Source organism: Akebia trifoliata, chromosome 4 (assembly GCF_017979445.1).
Source record: "Akebia trifoliata isolate Shusen 1 chromosome 4, ASM1797944v1, whole genome shotgun sequence".
In the NCBI taxonomy this organism is placed as follows: Eukaryota; Viridiplantae; Streptophyta; class Magnoliopsida; order Ranunculales; family Lardizabalaceae; genus Akebia; species Akebia trifoliata.
The window spans coordinates 1,482,965-1,508,896 of record NC_141378.1 but is presented as its reverse complement, the minus strand read 5'-3'; the positions used below and the strand labels follow the sequence as shown (position 1 = coordinate 1,508,896).

Below are 25,932 nucleotides of genomic sequence, written 5' to 3'. Positions count from 1 at the left end.
TGGCGCTCTCCCAACCCAACCGCTTAACTACATTACATAGAAATACAAGAAAAAATAATTGCAGAGGATCCACTCGATCATAGGGAGCCAAAATCCGGCAAAACCTTCAAAGACTTCTCTCCAACTGTTCTCCTCCTTTCAAAATCTTTTAGTCATTATTTTCTAGAGATGAGGTAGAACATCTTAATCAAATTTAAATCACTTAAGTCTCTTTTCATCTAATTACATAACATCTTATTGTTTTCAAATTTCGAGTCATTGACCTGAAAAATTGAATGTTTAAAAAATGTCTCGATCAAAAGACCATTTCATTTTTATTTTTATTTTTGTCTTCCCAACTAAAAAATCTAATAAAAATATATTTTATTGCTACTCATGGTTCAAAAATTCGTTTCAGTGGAACATTCAGGTTCCTGCCAAAATTGAAACTTGACATTGACTTGAAAAATTGAATGTTTTGAAAATCAAAATCAAAATCAAAACCCTTGGGAAAGTCAATAAACCTAATCAAGATCTCTCTCTCTCTCTCTCTTGATTTAGGGATCCAACAATGTGATCTTAAAAGGTGCAGATGCTGCTTTATCCTTTGTACAGACATGTGCATTTTTCACATGAGACATGTACACACACAGCCGGCCTGCTGTGCTGAATGATGATTTATAATGTGCGTTAGTGTTGTATGTATGGCCCACCACAAATCAAACAATAATATGTTTTGACTTGGTCCTTCCACTTCATTCTCACGCTATTTTATCAAGCAATTGAAGTCAAGTCACGTGACTTCAAACCCTTTGGATATGAACTTCTTACGAATCTCAAACTCCTAGTAAAACTTCCATCTTCGATGGATCTAATTGGTTACAACTGTAAATCACATCAAACTTGTGGGATTACTAGCCACCTTACTACTAAAGGTCCAGCTTAACATTTCTATAAGATTCGTGATAATCGGACGCCCCCCAACCCATCACAGAACCGTAGATCATTATTCTCTCTGTAATAATCAGGATAAGATGCATTAAGCGTTCTCAGTTTTCAGTCCTTTAGGCAATGAACTTCGGTATTTGTCACATCCAGCTCTCGTTACTCAAAAAGATACAAACATCACAACCATCATTTCTTGTAGCCATGAAAATCTGACCACCAAAACAGATATGACCCACCAGGCCACTTCTCATTCCTAATTATTTGAACCGAAAGCTTTCATGAACGATCAACCCCATTGACAACAAACCATAAGGAACATATGACATGCTTTGGGCCAACAAGGGCAGGCCACCCAAAAGGGAGAGAGAGAGAGAGGGAAGGGCAAGCACTATAATATCAATATCATTGAAAGAGAATAGACAAGCAAGCAAGCAAAGAATGATTAAATATCAGCACAAAACAAGTAAAGATGGTAAGCAACAAAAGCACTCAGTTTCTTTCCACCACCATAAAATGTTCTAATGGGTCGACGTCGATGAAGTTAGGTATTTGTGTTGATATACAACATTCTGAAATCCAGGTTTAGGAGGCATAAACAAGTATTTTGTATCCTTTTAACCATAGTACCAAGGGGTTATGGTTAACTAAAAAAGAAGGAATTCTGAAAACTAAAAGCTAATGCTGAACATCCAACCACACATCATTTGAGACTAGCAAGCTCATCAATTATCGGGTCCTGCTTGGACAATAACAAAATCCACAGAGCAATATCACAATCAATCTGCAAAAGATGACCAAAACAAGCTGTCATTATGTATGAATGTATTGTATGTGTACGTGTGTGTGTGTGCGTGCACGCGCATACGAGAGAGGGAGAGACGTACTACTTGCAGTCGGTAAAATCAGGTATTAGACTTTCAGAGCTGTTTTGTGAATCATGGTTTCTTTGTGGATTTGGTGGCAGCTCTTCTCAACAAGATCGAGCACTTTCTCCAAGTTTGTTGCCCATGAATTGAGAATTTCGTTGCTGTCCTTTGCCGTCTGAAAACACACTATTCCCATTGGCCTGTCTATCTTTGCCACCAGTGACATGGAGACGACCATATCTGAGAGATGCTTCTCAGCTTCCTGAAATATTAAGAGAGATGATAAAATGAATTGAAGTCCAGTAAGCTTTTCAAGGTATCAGGAAAAAAAATGGATTGAACTTTGTTTTGTATTATATTATCCTTTTAGCCATTGTTTTGTAAAAAAAGTGTAAATGCCAATTATGAGATTTAAACAGATATTAATCTTGGAATTATAGATTAGGTAAGATGAGAGGATATACTTCAAAAAATTGCTTGTTTAAGATCTTCATGCAAGTCACCCAATATTTCAAATCACACAGATATTACAATGTAGTGAACAGTGAATAAAAGACAAAGGCATGAGGGAAGCGTGTTGTGCAGCCTCAAATCTCACACTGCCATCTCTTTTACAAAATTGTATTAAATAAGACAAAGAAATAATGATAAAATAGATTTGTTGCATAGGGTGGCAGACCCCAACACGCTATCCATGTGATGTATTGGCTATTCGTCTTATGAGGAAACCTCAAAAGGAATTTCTGATTGTGCATCACACAGCCTTACTTATACAATTACTATCCCAGACAAATTTTCTGACAGAAGAATCTCAAAGATAATAAGAATATTCAAACAATTTCCTAGTGACTCATCTAACAACAGTTCAATCTAAAAATTAGGTGCTGATACATAGTATCTTATGATGTTACCACAAGTAATTACATGTAACCATGTCTTCTTTGAACTTTAGCTGACATCCCATGCCAAGGATGAAATAAAATTTGTAAAGAAGCTATTTGTTGCCAAATAGACCTTGTACAACAACTCCAGTGAGGAGCATACCCGCTCCTCTAGTACAGATTAGTCTGGAGGGCAATGCAAGAATAAAGGTGTGTACCATAAGAATGAATATTCACAGAAAGAAGTAGCAAACCTGGATACTAAGGCACAACAGCTCTGCAACTCTCTTCAAGGTAATCCTTGAGTAATATTTTGACACGACCAAGATGTTCTGAAAACATAAGAAATCTTACAAATATACTAACTATCGAAAACAATAAAAGATGAAAGAAAAAAAAAAAATTTAAACCGTATCTTGATGTGCACAGAAATTATTACATGTTCAATAATCCTCTGTTTCAGATCCTCTGCAGCCTTGTCACCAAAAGCCGCTCCAAGGATATTCTTCTCATTTTCAAACTCCTCCCTATATGTTTCCCAAAGAGTTGTCCACTGGATGACCTCCATTGTGACCAGCTGTTTCAATAGCAACCTGAGAAGAGTATGGAGGAGCTTAAGCAGGTATCAAACGTAAACTTTAATGATATCAAAGTTAGATCCGGAGTTTCAATGGGAAAGGAAACTACATCATAGAAGACATACCGAAAGTTTGGGATTTCGGAAAGATTCTTATCTTCTAAGGTAGAATTAAGAAGGCTTGACTGCATTGGATCATGAGGTGACAACACCATATGCCAACAAATTTTTCTTAGAACCTACAAGTCGGCCAATTGTTAGAGAGGTTCCAAAGCATAGAGAAAAACATCAATTAAGGAGTTGCTAGTGCCATTACCGGTATCCACTGTGCTGGATCTTCTTTCACAGATGGGATCTCGTATATAGCCTTGTAGCAACGGCAAATTTCAAGGTAATCATTGTTGTGGGAGTGGTACCTACAACAAAAAGATCAAGGAGAAACAAGTAACTATCTATTTCTTGGGGTGCCAAATAAAAACAAAACACAAAGCTGCATCTATTTCACTGTGCATGTCAGAATACAAAGATTTCATTCAACCTACTGTAAGGCACCTACACTTTGATATCTGTTTAAAAAAGGCCTTCACTTTGATGCTGTGCTTAGACAATGTTCTGAAAACTAGTGACTTAAATTTGGTTGAAACTACAATTTTTTGTGAGGAATGAGTAAAAATCCAAGTCCAGCTTACCCATCGAAAAAGGAACAGTAACAGTTCTCTATGAATTTCTAATTCTACAAGGACATATAAAAAAAGCTTGATTTTTATCAGTAAAAGAAGAATTTTATTGGTGAGGAGACAACGCAATAATGACCAAAACAAACAAGGAAAAATATAAGATCCTATCAAGTTATTCCAACTGAAAACAAAATAATCAAATCTGCACCCTTAGAATTTCCCCAAGATCATAGCACATTGGTGGTACAACACAGATTTAATCTTCATAATCATCTTTGGTAATCCTTTCTCCTCAAAGATTATTTTGTTTTCTTCCTTCCATAAAATGCAACAAATGCAGAAAAAAGCAACTGCCAGAAAATTCTCTTAGATAGTGCAATACTTTGCAGTACCACCCCTGAAATAATTGGGAGACTGTTCGAAAGAGTCCCAACAATGCTAAATGTTAAGTATATAGTGCAATAATATGGTACATGAGATACGTTGAATCATATTCCATGTATCTCATCCATAATGGAAGGTTGTGATGTATAGAAGGTTGTGGTAGAAATTAGGAATAATATTTAAAGATTAGGAAAGTCAATATTAGATATGAATTTATTCCATATTTGGCTTTTGTAATTTTCTATATAAATTCATCAAGGGTTCTGAGAATTCTCAATAAAATCAATTTTCTTCATGGTATCAGAGCTTAAGCTCTACTGAGAGCACGATCTTGGCGCACCATTCTTCGACGATGGCGGTGGGGCCTAATTCCTTTTCTTTTCTTTTCTATTATTACCTCAGTTTTCTTCAATAAAAATCACACCTTCCTCTATAGCTTTATAAACCTCCCTAATCCATTCACTTATGTATCATGATCTCTATTTTTCTTTTATTTTAAACCTCTCCAACGAGAGTTTTATAAGACGCGTTATCCTACTTTATATGCTACTGGGATAACCATGACAGACCTGATCTAGTGAGTCATTGGCACGGACAGACTCAAAAATGAGTGGGATGCGACAGTGATGGACTACACAAACAGACGGCGTTCACCAACAAGCACGATTGGATTTTTGGGCATCAATAAAAATGTTACTCTATGAGATCAAGAGCAACTATATATTACAACCATTACACATTCCTTCTTCAAAGGATCATGCAATTGTAGGAGGGTGTTAAAAGTATATGGTGCAATAATATGGTACATGAGATACATTGAATCATATTCCATGTATCTCATCATCCATAATGGAAGGTTGTGGTAGAAATTAGATATGAATTTATTCCATGTTTGGCTATTGTAACTTTCTATATAAATTCATCAAGGGTTAATGTATGATCATCCAATAATTCTCAATAAAATCATTTTTCTTCACTAAACATCAGTAAAAATCCTCCAGACTTTTCTAATGAGTGGGCAGTGAATAAGGATACAAATTGAGAACATGTTTGGAAAGGATAAACCACTAGTACTCAAGTCATCGATTTTGAGGATTATATCTCGTACTTCTACCTGCACAAAGAATGTAATATTGGACAGAACCAGGGCCTTCCCTACGGTTTTTGCAGGAAATAACTCAAACTCTTTCTGGGTAATCCCCTTGTCGAATGATCTAACCAAAACTTGTAAGTTATAATTTGTAGACCAGTTCCACACCCACAAACCAGACTCTATAAAGGAGTTTAATCTTCTCAAGAAGACATGCCATGGAATCAATCTGCCAGTTGTTGAGTTTTCTTCGAAATCCCAAATACCATGAAGTAGCCTCATTATCTCTCACCACATATTGAACAATGAGACCCTCACAAAAATCTAATAAGGAATACATGGTTGGAAAATAAAATAATGGAAACTATGGCTCCAACAAACTATTGCCAACCTGGAAGCACCATTGGAACGCATATTCAGTAATGTGGGATGCAACCAACACCACATTCTAAAACCAGACACATCAAGTAGTTCAAATATAATATATACCTTCTCAACCAATCAAGGAAAGTGTTGCGCTTAAGTCAATGCGTTGAATTGGGGAATTTCGATCCATCTAAAATCTTTCTGATAATCACCACGATCTGCTACAAATTCACTTTCATAACCGTGACCATTACAATTTTATTTTATTTTCTTGGCTAGGCAAGCAAGGTGACATTGCGTAGAGGTGAAGGTGGGTCAACAGGATTTGAACCTAAGTTGTGGAATCAACACTCCTCAAGCCTTACCAACTTAGCCAAGTTGGCACCTTCCACAACACAAAAATAAAGTCATCCACATCCCTTGTGAGTTCTGCAACCACATTTGCAGCCTCAATCACCATGGGCGTCACATTTTTTAATGTTTCAATAGTCACTAATAAAATTTGTATCAGTGCAATTGATCTCGTAGCATTCCCACTAGTTGGCTCTGCAACTAGCAGATGATTCAAAACCACTTCCATTTGAAAAAACACCAGTTTCTTCTACTCGGTGCATCAGACTTTGACGATCATCACCAGTTCACCGTTCAATCAAGCTATAAAAGGGAGGCAAATCCATGGTCACTTCCAATAGAAGAAAATGTTTCTATTATTGTTCTTACGACTTGGTGGCACCTTTCTAGATCAAAAACCTAAGTTCCAATAAAATGGAACTATGATACCAGATGATGTAATAAAATACAACAATAGGGAAAATAAAACAAGAATGAGGAATAGAAATCAAAAGAAAACGATTCTGACACAAGAAATTGAGAGAGATCATTTCTCTAGAGGAAGTAAACCCCCACATAAACTTTAATTCATAAAATTTTAGCAATGATCAAATATTACATATTTGAGTTCCATTTACAATACTAAACATAAGAAAGTCTATATAACTAAAAGACTTCTATTTTTTGTTACTCAAACCATCCAAAACTTTCAACGTGTTTTTGACCTTCAAATTATCAGAATTTCCTAAAATACTGTGAAGTGGATCTTTGAATGAGCTTTCCAACACATCTAACGACTTCCCAAATGGAGTAAATAGGTATGCCCATTTAGTGATATCTAGGACCAACGAGATCTGATCATATGGACCACCACACAATACCATTTGACGCATGTAGTAGGCATCAAGTGCATCATGTTTTAACCATCAAGATCTCCTAAAATAACCCTTCAGGCTTCCATTGACCATAATTGAGAAGGAAAAAAAATATACACTTTCTAATGCAATTTCTCCAAACTCTATCCTCCCAACATTTAATCAAGAAATCCTTAATTTGCAAGATCATACGTCCTTTCCATATCAATTGTGCGTACTATACCAGGGTAAGATCATCTCCAACCCAAATCTTATATTGTTATCAAATTGGATGTTTATAATGGTGTAAAGATCTGTGAGAAAGCCCTGATCCAATCTCATAAAATTGATGTCAAACATGATTAGAATATTACTGGATAGATTATGAATTGACCCCATTCCATTAGTATACTGGGAGGTGATCACCGTAAGCCTCACAACACCAAATGTTTTGAACCAAAGGGAGCAGTTAATACCTTATGGAGTATGGACAAGTGTCTTGATATCTATAACAAAATCGGTAAATTATTATTCTTCTTTTTCAAATATGGAGATACCCTTCATATTTCTCTATTGCATCAATTTGTGAAAATTGTCGTATGTTTAACAGTAACTGTCTTCAGTTAATTATATCTAAGTGCATGCTTATATTCAACTATTGTAATTCTATTTGGAAATATGTTGTTTTATTTTAAACTGGTTAATAATAATAACTTGATTACTCCTAAAAACTTACTCCTAAAAATGTCGAATTTATTTTGATTCTATTGACACATTAGTTCCCAGTCAAAGAAAAAAGGAAAAAATTGATATAGATATGAGGTTCTCTCCTTTTTCAAGGAGAGGCTACTGGAGATGTTGTACCCGATTTGGTGAAGCAATGGATAGGAAACTAGCAACCCAGTGATATGACTTGAATTCAAGGACTTCCCATATGATGCAATAAAAAACACTCGAGTTTTCCCTTGAGGTCTAAGAATGAAACTTTTCAGATATCATATCTTTTCAGGATACATTCTAAACGAAAAAATGAAATAAAAAATCATCCAGAAACTTGCATACTGGTGACAAAGCAGGGATGGTATATGCTGTGACTGTATCACTGTCAGAATTGATCAAGGAAAAAAAGAAGGTTCTACCAAAAAGTAGATGCCACATACCGTATCATTAATTCATAGTAGATCCGCTTCAACTCTAACAGTGAAGGTATGTCGGCAGGGGCCTCTTCAACAACATTATCCCCTTCCTTAGGCTTCTTCTTTTCCTTTGAAGTATCAGCATCAAAAACTCGTGGACTGATCTTCCTTGAAAGGATCTGTGCGCGTACATAATCTTGGCAGTCTAAACACAAACGAACCTGGAATTTTTTGAATTTCAACAAGTCAGTAGGCATATAAATTATCAGCACTTATCTCCAAAGAAAATATCCCTTTATTGAAGGTATCCACCCCCCAAACAAATAAATAAAATATTCATTTATTAATTGAGTCCTCCCATGATAATCTAATAACAGAGAAAATGAAGCCAATACTTGGTCAAGGATGAATGCTATCTTTTCTGTCTTCGCCATTGCTCCAAACGTTTCCACCTGTAACATAGTATAGTCAATAGAAGGCATTACTATAAGGGGGTGCATGAATTTTTTGTCTATATCAAAAAGAAAATAACCAAACCAGCATAGGTCACTAAATAAAGCTCCAATCAAAAAGAAGTTTTATAATGCTTTGTAGTTTCTGGCGATACTTACAGCAATTTCTTGCATCAAATCAGCAGCTTCAGCAATATGACCCTGTTCTTCCTTAATCTTTGCAAGTTTCTTGATTAGCCGTGCCCTCTCTATTTCAACATATATCTAAAAGTGACAGATAATTCGATTAAAATTCCCAAAAGACAAAGAAACCAACAAGTTCTTTAAAAGGATAAGCTAACAGGACACCGTTGGACCTATCAATATCTCTCACCTTTCCAGCAGATACACTGTTGAGTGTTTTGATTAGCTCTACACGAGTTTCAGTATCAGGTGTCTCATCAATATATTGCATCGCTTGTTGAACCATAGCTGTTACAGCCTGCTTGACATTAATAAAGAATGAGAAAAATAAAAGTATAGTTGAGTTGTTCTAACTACCATATCAGGCAAGCCATCATGATGAAAATACCACAACAGTTGAGATAAATTATATTTCATAAATATAAAAAAAAATAAAAAAATTGAATCTTTATTTGACACAATGCTTCAAAGTCTCAAACTTCTTTACTTGAGTTAATGACACGAGGTTTTTTGTCAATTGCACTATTAACCCTAAAACTTCTAATGGAGTGGCCGGATAGAACTTATTTCCTTAACAAAAGAAATTACACGCATGACCTCGATTTTTTAGAGCTGGAGTACACAAAGTTAACGCCTATGTAAAATCAAATTGAAACTTTCACAGTAGATCTGCAAAATTATCACGAAATTTTCTATCTTGTTTCCACCTTTTTTTATATATTTTATTTTTGAGAGGTGAAGATAGTTTTATTAGAAGAATCAATGAAGGAAGTCGAGAAGGCCTACCATTACAAAAAAATCAAACAAACAAAAAATTACAGAACAAGATCAACAACGAAATACGCAAATGAAGTTACAAATTGAAAGTCCATTGGCTCGAATTTTAAAGCAAACAAAAAAAAAGGGTTTGTTTCGAACCTGTTTGAGCTGACCTCTTCTCTTAGACAAGAGGATGATCTGGTCGTTTAGGGTTTTCCACGCCCGATCTTGAAAGCAAAGTTGAATAATTTCGATAGCAGCTTTCTTCGTACCGGCAACATCGCCTGCAAGTCTCATCTGCTTCTCCACATTCAAGAGGGATTCTATCTGGCTGTCTAGATTACTTCCTCCTTCCTGCAAAAAATCACAAAATCGAAGACACGGAGATCGAAAATTAACAAGAATTGAGAACAAAATCTGAGATCTACAGAAATTGAAGAGTTTACGAATCTCACCATTGTTAAACTGGTCAAGTTCAAAGATTTTTAGGGTTTTAAACTAGAAATAAATAGAAATCCAAAGGAGAATGGAGAGAGATTGCCCAGATCGTAAACCCTAGGAGTGGAGCAGAAGAAAGGTATAAAAAGTGAAGCTGAGTGGCCGTCCTTGTGGTTTGGGAAACATAAAATAAAATTTCGACTTCCACACCGATTTTTACGTTTAAGACACCAATTAATTAATGACCCGACTAGTTGCACACCAACCTTAAAAAAATCTTCTTTTCTTTTGAATTTTTTGAAAACCATTATTTAACCTACTTATTGCACTTCAATACTTATTCATCTTCCTGAGTATTCTTATTCTCTGCTCGTGAATTCTACTTGTTCCCTATTTTCTCGTGATTGATTTTGCTAGTGTTTTTTATTTTCTTGTTATTAACTCACTTTCCATGTAACTTCCAATGGGAAAAATAGGAGATGTTATTTAATGGCTTATGTATGACTAATCATAATGTTGTTGATTTTCTTTAGTGAAATTTTTTTTGTGTCCTATTGTAGTTGGCTTGCATGTTTAAGTCCATACTCACTTTGTAACAATTGTGGACAAAGCTTTACGTAGAAAAACTTTGTAACTCTCCTACTAATTATTTATTCATTTTTTTATTTTTATTTTTTTATATGTTTCTTCTATGAGTTGAGCAACTTTTCAGGTAAACACCAATGTATTTCGCGAAAAAAAGAAGGAAAACCAGTGTATTTCTTACAAAATGGTTTTGTAACCCAGAAAATTTAAAACATGCATGATTCCAAAACGACAATGTATTTGCTGTGAAATTTTATAAGCCAAAAATAATTTTTGTGGCATGGTCTAGGCAAAAGGGGTAAAAATGAGTGCAACGTTATTTTTAACTATTTTTTTGGAGTGTAATCATCTAAATAAAGTGCAAAGGATAAATTTTAACTGATGAAGCGTAATTGGTAACGTGTGGTGTGCAACTAGTTGATCCCTTGATGGATATAGATTCCATCTCTTTCTTTAGTGTTTTGAGGTCTGATGGAAATCGTTTTGCCAAGTGATATATGATATTACAATGATCTTAAGAAAAACACGAGCTGCTTAGGGAAACGATTTTCACTCATTCAAAATTTTTAAGGAGATAATGGGGTGTCGTTACCTATGTACTTAAGTTTTTTGAATACAAACAAAACAAGTTTATACAACTAAGGATGCATGAATTTTTTATCCCAAAAATCTGTGATTGACTAAAACAAACCTTTTTTCATCCCATACTCGGCATCGTCATCACTCTTAAAAGCCTTACCCCACTATACCCAATTCTACATCTTTTGTCATAGGAATAATGTTATCACGAGGTTAACAATGGATGGGTTTTGGTTGAAAGGGTTCGTCTACTCCTTCGTATTGAAAGCATTGTTTATTTTCTTTGGAGAAGCAATAGAAAAGTAGCGTTATCCATATCAAGTCCACCCATAAACAAAAACTTTAAGCCTCTTTACCCCATTTTAATGTTTTCCCTGGTAGTGATCACGTAGACTTTAAAAACATATGAATAATCAGTGTTATGTTTTTATCTTTTTATTTATTTATTGACCATATATTATAAAAATAAAATAAAAAATCCCCATTCAAATATTTATATAAAATCTCATGTCTAACTATATTTAATATACACACACTATAGTGCCCAACTTTTGCGGATAAAGACCCTGACCATTTTTTTTTGGGTGGTTTGGTGGGTTGAGGGCGAACAATCCTAATTGACAATCACATGTCATCAACGCAAATAATTTGAATCAAGTTTTGTCCATTTCGATAAGTGTCAGGTTGGTCTTACTAACCTAATAAGATTTCAACTATTACTAAGGGGTGTGAAGTTCACCTCATGGCATCCAAAAACAAGGTCCGATGTCATAGGATTGTAGTAGACAAAATTCTACGAATTTTCAAAATGAAAAAATAAAAATAAAAAATGATATTTTTTAATATTAAATTTTAAATTCAAACTTGAGAATTATGGAAGTTCAATAACTGTCCATTTTCAAAACTTTCGATCAAGCCTAATATACATGTATAATTTGTTTTTTTTTTCCTTTCAAGTTTGAGTTTTTGGGTTGTAGTGTTGGATTGCCAACGTGATAATCCATTTGAGTTAAAGGACTCTTAATGAGAGTTAACATCTTACTTGGTAAAAAAAAGTGTTTTTTTCTTTTGATAAAGAGCTTTTCCTACATTGGGTTGCAAAATTATGTGAAATTATTGCATATGGTCACAAAATACGTGACCAATATTTCCCCAACACCCATGATTCTCAACATAATTTTAAATCTTGTCTGAGATCAAGATGACTCGTTCAAGTAGTCTTGGAATCATCCACCAACGAAACGTGTTGACAAATCATTTCAAAGATATGATATGTTCTAATTTTAAGGCATTTTTAAATATCTTACAAGACGACTCGATCTCGTTCATGGACGAGTTTTAAAATCATAATTTTCAATCTCTATCAAGTAATCTAATCCAAGCGAGTCGACTTTCAATGGATGGCTGAGATGGAACACAAACAAATTTCACAGGGAATCTATAGGAATATCTTTCCATCCCAGCCCTGCATTGGACACCAAATATTCAAATCATAACCAAACCAAAATTGTGATTCATGAATCCGTTACCGGTAGTTAGGAATACAAATCGTGGCCCAATGGGACCCACCGTTATACCACGTGGCATTGTTCGAGGGGAAGTGAACCAAGAAACATGCGTCTTCTTCGTCGGGGAAATAAAAAGAAAAAAACTTGCCCCCACGAAGTCCATTTGTTATAAATTCAAATGTGTTCGCGTCACGGCGTCCCCACTCTCTCTGCAACCAACTCAGTAAGTAACCGTCTGAAATCACTATAAAAGTTCAGAAAAACCTGATTTGTCTGCGCAGTAGTTAGAAGCGATTCTAATTTCTCGAACAAGGTAAGCAGATTTCACTTAAATCCAGAAACCCTAGTTCATTCGATTTGCCTATATTCTTCAATATTTATTGGATTTTAGGGCTTCGTAGCAAGCGCTCATCTCGAACAATTTCTCTGCATCTACATTCTTTAGTTTTTTTTTTGTTCATTTTCAGATTTGATAAATTTATCCTTTTATTTGGTCTGTGAAGTATTATTATTTTTAATTAGAGTCATCTGTTGAAACTATTGATGTAATTTCATGCTCACTACGTAACATAAGTACTGCATTGAAGAATGATTATGATGGATTAATATGTGTTGTGGAATTATTGTTTGCGGTGTCGGATCAGATAAGTGTACCAAATGTGTTCTCTTAGGAACACAGCCTGAAATCTGAATATGTTGCAACTTATATTAATGTTCGATTGTTATTTATGGTGTCAATGTGTTGGGTTCCATTTTGCCGGTATCACGATGATACGACCCTAAAGAGACATTGACTTAACTTTTCACATCACTAACCCTTTGGTATTTTTGATGTATGGGTTGGGTTTGTATCACATAAACACTCACTGTTTATTACTTGGGATTGGAGGACGGACTCATAGTCAGGGGTGGACCCAAGATTTTCTGTCAGTGGGGGCTAAATGCTAACTATGATTGATCGACAATCTTTTATTCTTTCTATTTCAATGTTGGAGTAGTCACTGTTAGTTGCAAAATAATGGATTTGTAATTAGTTGAACCTTAAGATACAAGTAACATTAGTATTAAAAGACAACTCAATATTGAGGTAAACTGACTAAAACATGGGTATTTAATACTAATTTCTATACTCCATTATCAGTTTTTTAATATTAATTGTATATCTCCACCTCTATAGTTTTCTAATATTTAAGGTTTGTGGTGGCGGCAATTTCCACCTCTATAGACCTATTTTGAAATTAACATTGGATAAATTTATGTTGTAGATTTATAGCAACGGTTTTGATCTATACCGAGGTGTAAAATCTCACCTCTATAAACCTTATTTCTTGTATAGAGTGGAATTTCAATTAAATTTTTTTATTTATTTTTGAGAGATTTACCAAGGGAATCTTATTGAATAAATTTGTTACCCAATAAAATTTGCAGGGGGATCCACATTCTTTTAGAAGATTAAATATTTACATCACGTGAAAAAAAGGTAAATTTGACGCCAAGGTCTGTCGAATTTGGCTAAATCCAAGCAAATTTGATAGACTTTAGTGTTGAATTTACCCCTTTTTCACTTAGGGCTATAAATGCCCCCATTTTTAAATCAAATACCTATTACACCCTCGCACCTCTCAGCATCAATTATCTCTTCCAAAATCATCATGGGGCCCACATGGGCAATTCAATGACTCAACCTTCTAGATTTCATAAAAAAACTCAGATTTAAAAAAATATATAAATATAGTGATTCTTTTTTTTTTTTAATGTTTGATTCATCATTTTAAGAGATAGAAAATGTTGAGGGGAGATTGGATATAATAGGTATTTGATTGAAAAACACTTTCCTTACTAACTTAGTAGGATTTTAAGCCTTAGTGAGGGTCGTTTTGCTCAAATGGATTACCACACTGGGAATCCAACGTCACAACAATCTAGACTTCTTGGAAAAATTCAGATCCCAAAAAAAATTGATAGACAATATTTTTTTAGCTTGATCCAAGGTTTTCAAAATGGATGGATATGGAACTTCCATCGAGCTCTCAAATTAAAATTAAAATTCATTGGTGAAAACTAATTTTTTGTTCAATTATTTTTTAGCTTGATCCAAGGTTTTCAAAATGAACCGCTATCCAACTTTCACCAAGCTTCCAAATTTAAAATTAAAATTCAATGGTGAAAAATAACTTTTTTTTTTTTTCAAAATTCATAGAATTTTGTCCTCCACAATATTGTAGCATCAAATTGTGGTTTTGGATGGCACAAGGTGAGCTCAAGGACCCTTAGTAAGGGTGGCATCCTTACTAAGTAAGGCTAGTCGGTCTCTATTTGATTCACACAAATCAGAAAGTATTTATATTTTAAATCTATGTGGGTTCATTCCAATGTTTGTTGGGTAACAAGCAACTCTAAAGAGAGTTTTTGTGATAAATGTTCAACAGTGAGGCCTACTGGTCTCTGTGTTTTTTTTTTTCAAACTTTAGTGGGGGCTATAGCCTCATGTAGGTACGCCCCTGCTCATATTTGATATTCTCGGATACGACAAATATTCATCTAGGGATGTGTTTTGGAAAAAAAATAGAAAAAATAAATAAGGGTAATTTTATTAGTATTTAATTTTAAATGTCATATTTTAGAAACAAAGTTGTGCATAATTCATGAGTTATCTTGTCTAGTTCAACTTGGGCAAATTAACCCGAATCTTTGAATTGGGTGATTATAATATATGTTTTCTTTAAAAAAATCCAGTCAAATTAAGTATAATATGCGAATAGTTGGCAAAAATATCAAGAGACGGATCCAAAACTGCCTGTTCAAGGTACCGTGAACAGACCAAATTATTAATCAGGTCCAAAAGGATGGATCATAACTCAAATGGTCGGGTCAAAGTATACCACCAATAGTCAGATAATTGGGTCACCATTCAGACCCATTAGTATTGCACACATAACATCTTTCGAGCAAGCACATCAAATGCATTCAAACCTGATCTGATTACCATCTCTGCATACATATTTTACCATTTAATATCGAAATACTCTAATTGTAACCTTCTTTGGTTTTATGGTGACAGATTTCCACAAGACAAATATTACTTGTGGGACAAGTTGTATTACAACAGATGTTTTGCTGGTGAATTGTATTACGATCTTGGATGGTACTTTTTTACCTTTTGTTATTTGATGGAAGTTTCTCAGCCTTAGTTTTTAAACTTAATGATGTCATGTTGAGCGATTCAAATTTAAGCTTAATGGCGTTGACAAAAACCTTTACTTTTGTCAATTTTTTTGTTTCCTATATTTTTTGGAGCAATTTTTGGCACAAATTAAGTAATGATGTTGTGCTTCACGTTTCTTTTGGATCATGAATTCCATCAAGTTAGTCAAACACTGACAAGGAATATTTTGTTTGTAGGACCAACAAACCGAAGGATCACCACAATACATACATATTGCGCAAAATGATTTCTTGTATCGAAAGTGAGATTCTTATTATTTCTTCATTATTTTTTCCCTATGCTATGTACCCTTTCTCAATTCATGAGCAAAACGAACATAAGTTTTTTTTTTTTTCCAATTCCATGCTGCCCCTTAGTTTTGAGTGTAACAAAAGATTGTCATTTTTTTTTATGGATCTTCTCAAAGAGGCATTCTTGATAAAATTAATCTATTTATTATAAATATTATAATGGTGCATAATTGATATGAAACTACTTTTTTTTTTCCGTACTGCAATTTGTCATCAAAAGGTGTCTTTTGCCACTTGGGCATGCAGGTTCCCAGTTTATATTGGTTGATGTGGCTTGAATAAACATAATTTTCCAATTTGTTTGTGCTGGCTTGCTCTTTCCTACTGATATAACATCAATTTTCTCTTTCTTGATATGTTTTCATGATTGTCTTAAATTCTCTCTCTATATAAAGACGTGGTTTGAACAACACTTTCTAATTTATCTGCATTGCATATATCTTTCTTAGTGATATAGCATCCTTTTTCTCATCATTGATATCTTGTCAAGCACATTTTCACTCTAGCTCCCCCTCGGGTCATTGTTGGTCCTAATGATATGATAAAGGGTGGGTATGGGAATGGACCGTGCATTTTCTACATTGACTTGTAGCCTATTATGTAGCCTTGGATTTCTGTTGAGGTATGTTACCTTTGACCACAATTGGTTCTTAACTCGCATGACTTGTGGACATATATAATGCCTAGACAGAGGGGACATGGGTGAGTCTTTCGTCCTGAGTTGGTAGATTCATTTATGTGAAATATGCTTACTCACACAGGTAGTTGTTGTCTAGACACATAATAAGCATTGGTGTATGTGCACGCATACACATTACTATCTTTTTGATTTGAGCGTGGATTTAATTAAGGAGCTGTGGATTATTATGGTTTTCCTTAATGACACTAAGTCGTTTTGTTTACTAGATCAAATTATGATGTGATCAATTGCCGCTTGCCTAATAAGTAATGATATATGTAGCATTGACCTACTACATATTAGTATTGATTAGGTTCCTATTACTCTGGATTCCGGAATAATCTCTGAAGACTTTGTATTGCTTGAGGGTTGGACATTGTTGAAATTCTTTTTAGTGCTTAAATGTGTTATGATAAGTTTACATGTGTTACTAAGCCCTTATATAATCATCAAATAAATTATTTAATCTATCCAAATCAAGTAGACATTCAATATTCTGCATAAGCTCTTATCATTTAGGAACATCAGCTCATAAATGCATTTTTATTTGTGTTCCTTTTTATTACCATCATTATGATAAACATGCATAATATTTTGTTATCTTGTTATGTTCACTAGGCACAAGAAGCAGAAAGAGGAGGATATTGCTATGTGTGATTGCAAATATGACGCTAATGACCCTGATAGTGCATGTGGGGAGAGGTGCTTGAATGTACTCACCAGCACAGAATGTACACCTGGCTATTGCCCTTGTGGCAGTCATTGCAAGAATCAGGTCAGCAGGAGATCATTCATTCACCCATTATAAACTTAAGGAGGACAGAGAATAGATAGTTGTTTATGTTGCGGAACATCGTTGAGAAATTAAGAGTCACAAGGGCAGCATAGAGCATTCCCTAGGTTTATTTTTAGAAAATTGTCGATGCTTTGGTATCTTGGCATACTAATTCATTTTTTTTTCTTGTTTTCTTTACGAAGCCCTAATCGTTACACAAATTGATGGCTATACTACTTGGTGTGTTTGTAGTTGTCTTGCTTCTGAGTATTTCGAGGTTTTAAGTTGCCTGTCATTGTTTGTTTTTATTTACAATTGGGTATGCATTTTTCATGAATATGTACTTCTGTTACTATTCTCAAAGACTAAAATGATCCATTTTTCCTTAGTTTTGTTGTATCGTTAGAGGACATTATCATTAATGTCATACACTCATACCCATTTTTAGATGTCTGCAGAATGTTTGTGGTTTCTCACCAGTCTTGAATTATTCCCCCCCCCCCCCCCCCCATGCACATCCTAATCGGTAATAAATTTATTTCTATGCTTATAATAATGACCATACTGGTGAGTATTGTGATGTATATCGAATGAATGGTTGCCAATGCAATTAGATGGTTTGACATATTTCTTTTCAATTTATCATGGTAATTTAATATTTAAGTGTCTCATGTGTGAAAAAAGTGTCCCATGTGCACTACCTTTCAAGATAAAACAATTTAAGCATCTATGTGCACTGTTGACAGAGATTCCAGAAATGTGAATATGCTAAATCAAAGCTGTTCAATACGGAAGGCCGTGGGTGGGGACTTCTTGCTGATGAGGATATAAAGGTAAGATAATACTGACTTCTAACAAACTTGTGTATTAGACATTGACCCTGTCTTCACTTGGTTAGATTCATTGATTACTCTTATTTAAGGACAATTAGTGGCATTTCTGTGCATTTTTTTTGTTTCAAACTTTTGTCAGTGAACCATGGTGTGTACACTAATATTTAATGCTTTCTGCATGCTAATTCTTTGGAATCTTATTTATTGTATAATCGTTAACAGTTTCTACCATATAGTTAAGCCTTATCACCAATACCTTTACTAGAGTAATGGTAGAAATTTGGATTGCTTCCAATTTAATGAATGTTTGATCCATTGTTTCCTCATATTCAAAATATAATTAATTTCTTATCACTGGAGCATGTTTAAAGTACTGAGATTTGGTAACATCTATATGACTAGCTTTTAAACCTTGGAAAACAATCTCTACTTCCTTTCATGCATTGCCATCAGTTGCTTGTTTGAAGAACAATGAAATTGACTTGTTATTCATCACTATATATTCTTAACTGATTCAGGCTGGACAGTTTATTATCGAATACTGTGGAGAAGTAATTTCGTGGAAGGAAGCAAGACGAAGGTCTCATACTTATGAAAATCAAGGTAAAGTACACGTTCATGAGATATCTGTCAATATCCTTGTTCTTGTAAACCATTTGTATTTCTTTGGACGGCTTGTTGCAGGTCTGAAAGACGCATTTATAATATCCCTCAATGCGATTGAATCAATTGATGCCACCAAAAAGGGAAGCCTTGCTAGGTTTATAAACCATTCTTGGTAAGCGTGCCCCATATAGATAGAAAACACATGTTTTATAAAAAGACGGTTTTACTTTTTTTTTTCCCTGGTGTTAAATTGACTTCTCTCCTTTTCCTTTGGCAATCATGAATCTCTTTTTAAGTAAGGCCTTGCATTGGCCATATTGGACCACTTATATTCTCATTTCTATGATTTTGAAATTTGCAGTCAACCGAATTGTGAAACGAGGAAGTGGACTGTGTTGGGTGAAATAAGAGTTGGGATATTTGCCAAACAAGATATTCCTATTGGAACCGAACTAGCCTATGATTATAACTTTGAATGGTATGGTGGTGCTAAGGTTCGTTGCCTCTGTGGTGCTGCCTGCTGTTCTGGCTTTCTGGGGGCAAAATCTCGTGGATTCCAGGTGAGCTTTTGGAAAGAGTCAAACAATGCAATCTTACTAAAGTGGTTAATGGTCTTCTTATTTCATATTAGCTAAGACTTCTTGTCAGGAAGATGGCTACCACATTAGATCTCTACAATGCACATTCAAGTTTGTTCATCGTAATATTGATTGTTGTTTTGTCTCTTTGGATACGTATACTACTGACATTTCCAACTGGCCATTCCATAAATCATACTTCTGAGCATCGTGAGGTTAATTCTGTTATATCATTTATCTTCAATGCTGAGTAGTGCCTGTGCTTTTTAAACCCTCTAATATTAGATTGTGATATATTGGCTCGCATTTTCTATGTTTCATTATAGTTTTTTGATTCAATAGCATTGACAGTCAATGCCCATACTCTTTTTCGTGCATCCTGAATGTGTTTATGGAAGTTAAAAAAAATGAAATAAACTTGAAGTTGGTATTTTCTGTCAGAATCTGAACTGTATGAATGAGTGGGGAGAACTTTTGTTATGTACAAAAGACATGCTGGTCTTGGCCCCCAACAGTGGTGGAATTTGTATAAATATCCTTTTCTGACCTGATATAGCTCTTTTCACCGTGTATCTTGGAAATGGATGCTATCTTGGTTTCTGATTTCATCTAGTATGAGGCAATGCTGATTATATCACCTACTTGTGTTCATCTAGCGATCCTTGTCCTCTTTCCTATCTGCTCACACAAATATCCATACTATGGCCGTCGGTGTGTGTTTTGATGAATACTTGCAGCTCTTGAGTATTATGTAGAGTGAAAAATTGTGGACTTCACTGACATCTACGAGGTTGAAATAATTTTTTTGTTGGAAATGTCTTAATTCATGGGATATCATTTCACTCAAAGGTTATGGTTTCCGTCAGATCTCTGATTGAGAATTGACAAATTCCTTACCATAATTAGAATGAGTGGATAAGCTTGCGGCGCAAGTTCCCGAAAAAAACGAGGAAGAATTGTACATGTTGGTGTATTATATGCCATCCTATTGTGGAATCTATAGAAGGCCAGAAATAATTTAGTATTTAGGAAAAAAATTCTTCTTTCAAACGACATATTAGGAGCTGCAAATGCATTACTAATAAATTGTGTGACAAGCTTTGCAGGAATCTATAGCCTCTTCATCAAACACAGGAACAACAGGGAAATCTTACTCGGCTGGACCCGATAGATGTTGTAAAATTAATTTTGTTGGAGCTGCAAAATCCAAATCGAAAAATGCAGGTCTTGGATTTTTTAGCCAGGGTAACAAAGGAGAAGTTATCTTGGCTGGGGTAGTGAAGAAAAAAAGAATCTGACATGTGAAGTGGGAATTTTGGTAGCTTTTGAAGGCTTAATGTGCTAGTGAACTGAGGTCTAGGATAAATAAAATTATAATGGAGGCGATGTAAGGGTAGCCGTGGAATTATTTAGATCTCAGTGCATGTACAGAAAAGTGGAGAGAGCTGCTCATGTTTTAGCTCAGTGGGTGGTAAACATAGTGGTAGAACAGTTTGGGCTCTGGACCAATATGAACTATCTATCAATTTATCTATCTATCTATCAAAGAAACAAAAGGAAAAACAATTATCAGCTTGACTAGGGTTTCCCCATTTGGTTAGAGTATACCTGTGCAGGGTTTACAAATCAGGACCAAGAATTGGACCCAGGTTAGTGGATCTAGGTGTCCAAACCTGGATCCTAGGTGTTGATCATGCTGATTATTGCAATGTAACACAACCATTTTGGCCCCCCACTCTCCCCATGCCTTGGTTAAACCATACTCCAAAAATCAGCTCGATTGATTTCTAGCTGGTTGATCTGAGAATTTTCATTATGAATAAGAACCATCAGTGAAAAGCATTAGGGTTTCAGCACCTTGATAAGCAATGCTCAATTTTAATTCGATCAATGGGGCTGAAAAGTGTGCCACACAACAATGTCTGGCCTATGTATACAAAAATCTATCTAAACAGATAATTTTCCAATAGTTTCATATGTGAAAAGTAACAATGAATACTTAGTTTCCAAGAAATTTTCTGAATATTCCATGTTACAAATAAACAATCTTAAAAATGAATGTGAAAAAGATGTTTCATGTATTTGTTTGTACCTAGAAATCTAATTAGTGGTGAATGCAATTGTTATGGAACAATGGAGCCATAGTGTTATTATTTTCCCCCAATACTTATTCATTGGTAGGTAAGGGTAATTCGGTTATGATTGAGACTTTACAATGGTGGAAAAATTACACAGTGATGAAGATTTAGTGATGATGAACCTTTCCCCACTTGAACATTATATGTAAATACCATCAGGATGGTCACTTGGTGCATTAATGAAGAGAAGACATTGAAAGACACACTAAACACTAATATGATCTCCGAAAAAATGATATGAAAAAAACAAATTCATAATTTAATATATAACCAATAAGGGTCCTCTTTAGTGATGTCTCACTGTTCACCCTTGTCACTCTATGTTTATTTTTATTAGTACTAACAATATCATTTCATCTACACATTGATTAACATGATTGCTGAAACTGACACCAAAAGCCCAATTGCTATAGACATGATTTCTAGTCGTAAGATAGCGTATCTTGTACTTATAAAAAAAGAGAGAGATCAATATGGGTGAGTACCAGATGATACAAATGAGACAAGCCCTATTTGGACTAAGAAACAAACACAAATGGTTATCATGTGTGGATCATCAAACAGAGTTGATTATTGTTCAGGTCACTGAAAACTAGACATATTGGGAAATACATTTTGGTCTCAACTGTGACATGAAACAATGTATATACATGTACCTACTCTAATGAGGATTTTGTCTCGTCTTCTTTGACCTCTTCTTTGGTTTCAGACAAATATGACCTGGTCCAACTAAAATTGATAAACATAATTATGCGCTGATTGCATAATCTGGGGCCATCATTTGGGGATGAAAAATCCATTGTAAGGTGTTTATTTTTTTGGCCTGTTCTGCCACTTTATAAAAGATACTTACGGTTGGTAAGCTCATTGCTGATATGTTTTTCTGGTTTAAGCTCCATTAAGAGTTCGAGGTTTTTTTTTTTTTGATTTTGAATATTATTTTATTTACATGGAACCTTGTGGTTGATGGAGCTTGTTGTTATCATTTTTGATGTCGTATTGGTAGGCCTTCTCGGCTTTCAGGCTCTGATTGGTACCTAACGCCAACCTGTAACAAATATTAGCTGAACCCAATACTAGTCTAATTGGTACCTAGACTATAATAATCATTCCGGATTTTCAGTTTTAGTTTTTAGATAATATAGTTCATGCTATTTAACTTATTACTAATATTTTTCTTTTACCTATAAAAAATATATATGCGTTTTAATTTTTGATAAGTATAAATATGTACAATAGGAAAACTGGTCACTATTACCAGCCATAAAACGTTACAAATAAGCCCACTATCCTACTACTCCATTACTAAATTGCAGACCCAATCCCATCTGTATAAGAAGTCTTCAAAAAATAAACCCCTAAATTCCCTTCTTATTAAGTATTCATATTCACTATTGAATAAATCAATATGTAAAATTTATAGAAGTTTGTTAGATAGCCTTTGGCAATTTTTTTGATAAGCTAGTCTAGGCGATTTTCTACTTCACATAGGTGACTTGAATCCTTGATTGCGAGGCTGAGCAGTGATCTTCCTGGATTGCTTTGTGCATTTAATAACAATCATCAATGCCATTATTTAGTATTGGAAACTGAATTTTCTATTTTCACATCCTCAAAGCATCAAAGTTGTTGAGTTTGACAGCAGTTATCTGCTTTTCAGAAACAAAGTAGATACAATGAACCATATATTGGATTTTTCTTTTTGTGCAGTATAATATTCTAATGACTCTTAATTTTAATGGTATAGCTTCCTCTGTAATACTATATGGATATCCACCCCAGCCGGCGTACTGAAAAAATGTCTGATGATTAAGTTATTTTTACTTATAACAAAATTTTGTTCAACTACTTCCTTTTTAGATGAGACTGCTTATCTTTCTGATGATATCTTATATGGTTTCTTTCTCACGTTGAAACCTGTTATGTAGGAGGACACATATCTATGGGAAGATGACGACGACAGGTAACATGGATTTGCATATATCAGAATGTAAATGCATTTGCAACTTGAGTTTTAATCCATTCACAAATGTTGTATTGTTATTTTCATACTGCGTGCTATAGGACAAGCTACTTGCAACATTTAGAGCCTGTTTGGATACACATAAAAAAGTAACTTTTGTACTTTTGAAAGTTAAAAAGTTCGTTTGGAGTCATTTTAGAAAACTACTTTCAAAAAGTAAAAATCTCAACTTTTTAAAAAGCAAAAATCTCAACATTTTAAAAAGCAAAAGGAAATTACTATTTACATTTTAAAAGTTACTTTCTCCTAAGGCTACTTTTTTTCTAACTACTCGTTATAATAATTGAAGTACACCTTTTTTCACCAGTTGATTTCTTTCATCAACTTTGGCTAAGTCCATAATAAAGTCTCCATTTGGAGTGACATCTCTAAATAGGGCTGAGATCTGTAGACTCATGAAAGTGAACTCTTATGTTCACCCACAATCCCAACAGTGAAAATACTAAATCCAACTGTCGGGTTTTTTCTTCGGGATGCTATATTCTTGGGATACTTTTTTTTATCCTGACCCTTGGATTTCACATGTACACGGTCGTGATTGTGAGTGCACATACGAGTTCCCTTTCCATGTGTCTACCAACCCCGATCCTTTTAAATATTGCTACCTCAATAAAATGTAAATCCCTCTTTCTGGTTATCATTCATTATTGGATTGGTGAACTTTTTAAGAATATCAACAAAAAGCATGCATTCCATAACACATCATTTTGAAAATTCCATAGATGTGTGCTTCCTCATGGATTTGATCATAGCCTCAAAATCTTACTAATCAAACGACAGTGACCATTGAATAAACGTATTCTCTTGCATGACCTATAAAGAAAGTTGGCCCTTTTGATGGTCTACCAAAAGAACGCAATCCCCATTATATATATAAAAATAAAAAAAAGACCAAAAGAAAGCTATTTATTGGATGGTCAAGAGTCATTGAGATGGTTACTTGGGACTATGTCAGCTTCAAGATAAGGTCCTTTGATTGTACAATGGAGGGGAAGTAACGGGTTTTTCATAATGTTGTATCCTGTGCATTATGATATACCTCTTCTTTATTTGAATTGCTATTATACGCTAAACAGTTCAAATGGTGGCAGATACTCTGTCGAGAATGTCCCTCTTTATGATTCCGAGGAAGATGAACCTACTTCGAAGCTCCTCAAGACTACAGAATCCCCAAAATTTGCATCTAATGCCAAGGGAAAAGACGAGTATTCTATGAGAATGAATGATGGTTTAGAACCCGATCATCTTTCACAGTTTGCTCCACTAGTAGAACCACTTAATTCAGTTCCAATGGAGGGCGTGGTAATGGATGACGCAAAGATTGAAGCAAGTGAAGAGACTAAATTACTTCAGCAGGATACTCATCAGACTTTTGCACATAAAAATGCAATGATATCTCGTATCCGAAGTAATAGTGCGTGCAGGAACTATTACATACAAACGAGCCCAATATCCAACAAAAGATCCTTACAGTACTCCAATGGAAGATCAAAACATCTAGCCCAGAAGGAAGTTGACACAAAACTAGTTTGTCAAATCTTAGCATCAAAGGAAGCTCGAGAAGAGGTCTACAATTATGAGGTACAAACTACAATTCTCTCTAACCATGTGAGCTATTGAAAACTTGTCCGGTAAGTTGCGTTGAAATTTCCAATTGGCAATGCAGGAGACAAAGAAGCAGGCCAGCTCGCAACTAGATTCCTTGTACAACGAGATACGGCCTGCCATTGAAGAACATGAGAGGGACAGCCAAGACAATGTGTCTACTAGTGTAGCAGAGAAGTGGATTGAAGCCAGCTGCGTTAAACTTAAAGCGGAATTTGATCTTTATTCTTCAATTATTAAAAATGTCACGTGCACTCCTAGAAGGGCACGGAGTGAAGCAAATCCCGCTGAAGGAAGCAAAGAAAATGAAGTTAAATTACTGACAAATTAGTGTATTGAACATGCTTGAAGTACACTTCATTCCATGACAGGGACTGAACCATTGATACTTGGTGGGCTTTTTTGGCTTCCAGTCACTTTTAACCTTTCACTATACAAGGGACTTTTTGCACATTTCTGTCTGTTGTGCTTTTACTTCCCATTGGGGCTAGTTTGGTTGTAAAAGCAAACGGAAACTAACAGCTCAAATATTTGGAATTGGTTGAATGAATCTTACTTCTTCATCGTCTTCTATTTGTCCTAATATG

General features: G+C 34.8%; 2 protein-coding genes across 4 annotated transcripts; one reads left to right on the top strand and one right to left on the bottom strand.

Annotated features, from left to right (window-relative positions):
- Positions 1-1,397: 1,397 nt before the first annotated feature.
- Positions 1,398-10,094, bottom strand: LOC147402803 (26S proteasome non-ATPase regulatory subunit 12 homolog A-like). 2 transcript variants are annotated; one of them, XM_086438150.1, is made up of 12 exons: positions 9,938-10,094; positions 9,642-9,836; positions 8,914-9,021; positions 8,700-8,804; positions 8,484-8,540; positions 8,113-8,309; positions 3,568-3,667; positions 3,378-3,490; positions 3,114-3,267; positions 2,929-3,006; positions 1,812-2,055; positions 1,398-1,731 (listed from the first exon to the last, which is right to left on the bottom strand). In XM_086438150.1, exons 1-11 carry the CDS (start codon positions 9,938-9,940, stop codon positions 1,837-1,839), a joined length of 1,329 nt encoding a protein of 442 aa, XP_086294276.1. In that variant the 5' UTR covers positions 9,941-10,094; the 3' UTR covers positions 1,398-1,731; positions 1,812-1,836. The 2 variants fall into 2 exon arrangements, with proteins under 2 accessions (XP_086294276.1, XP_086294275.1); XM_086438149.1 differs by having other exon boundaries at positions 1,398-1,708.
- Positions 10,095-12,729: 2,635 nt separating this feature from the next.
- ASHH1 (SET domain group 26) lies at positions 12,730-25,916 on the top strand. Of its 2 annotated transcripts, none has more exons than XM_086438147.1 (11): positions 12,730-12,905; positions 15,654-15,737; positions 15,995-16,059; positions 17,406-17,562; positions 18,309-18,395; positions 18,914-18,998; positions 19,080-19,173; positions 19,363-19,561; positions 23,646-23,680; positions 24,832-25,321; positions 25,407-25,916. In XM_086438147.1, exons 2-11 carry the CDS (start codon positions 15,735-15,737, stop codon positions 25,674-25,676), a joined length of 1,485 nt encoding a protein of 494 aa, XP_086294273.1. In that variant the 5' UTR covers positions 12,730-12,905; positions 15,654-15,734; the 3' UTR covers positions 25,677-25,916. The 2 variants fall into 2 exon arrangements, with proteins under 2 accessions (XP_086294273.1, XP_086294274.1); XM_086438148.1 differs by having other exon boundaries at positions 12,748-12,815.
- The last annotated feature ends 16 nt before the right edge of the window (positions 25,917-25,932 follow it).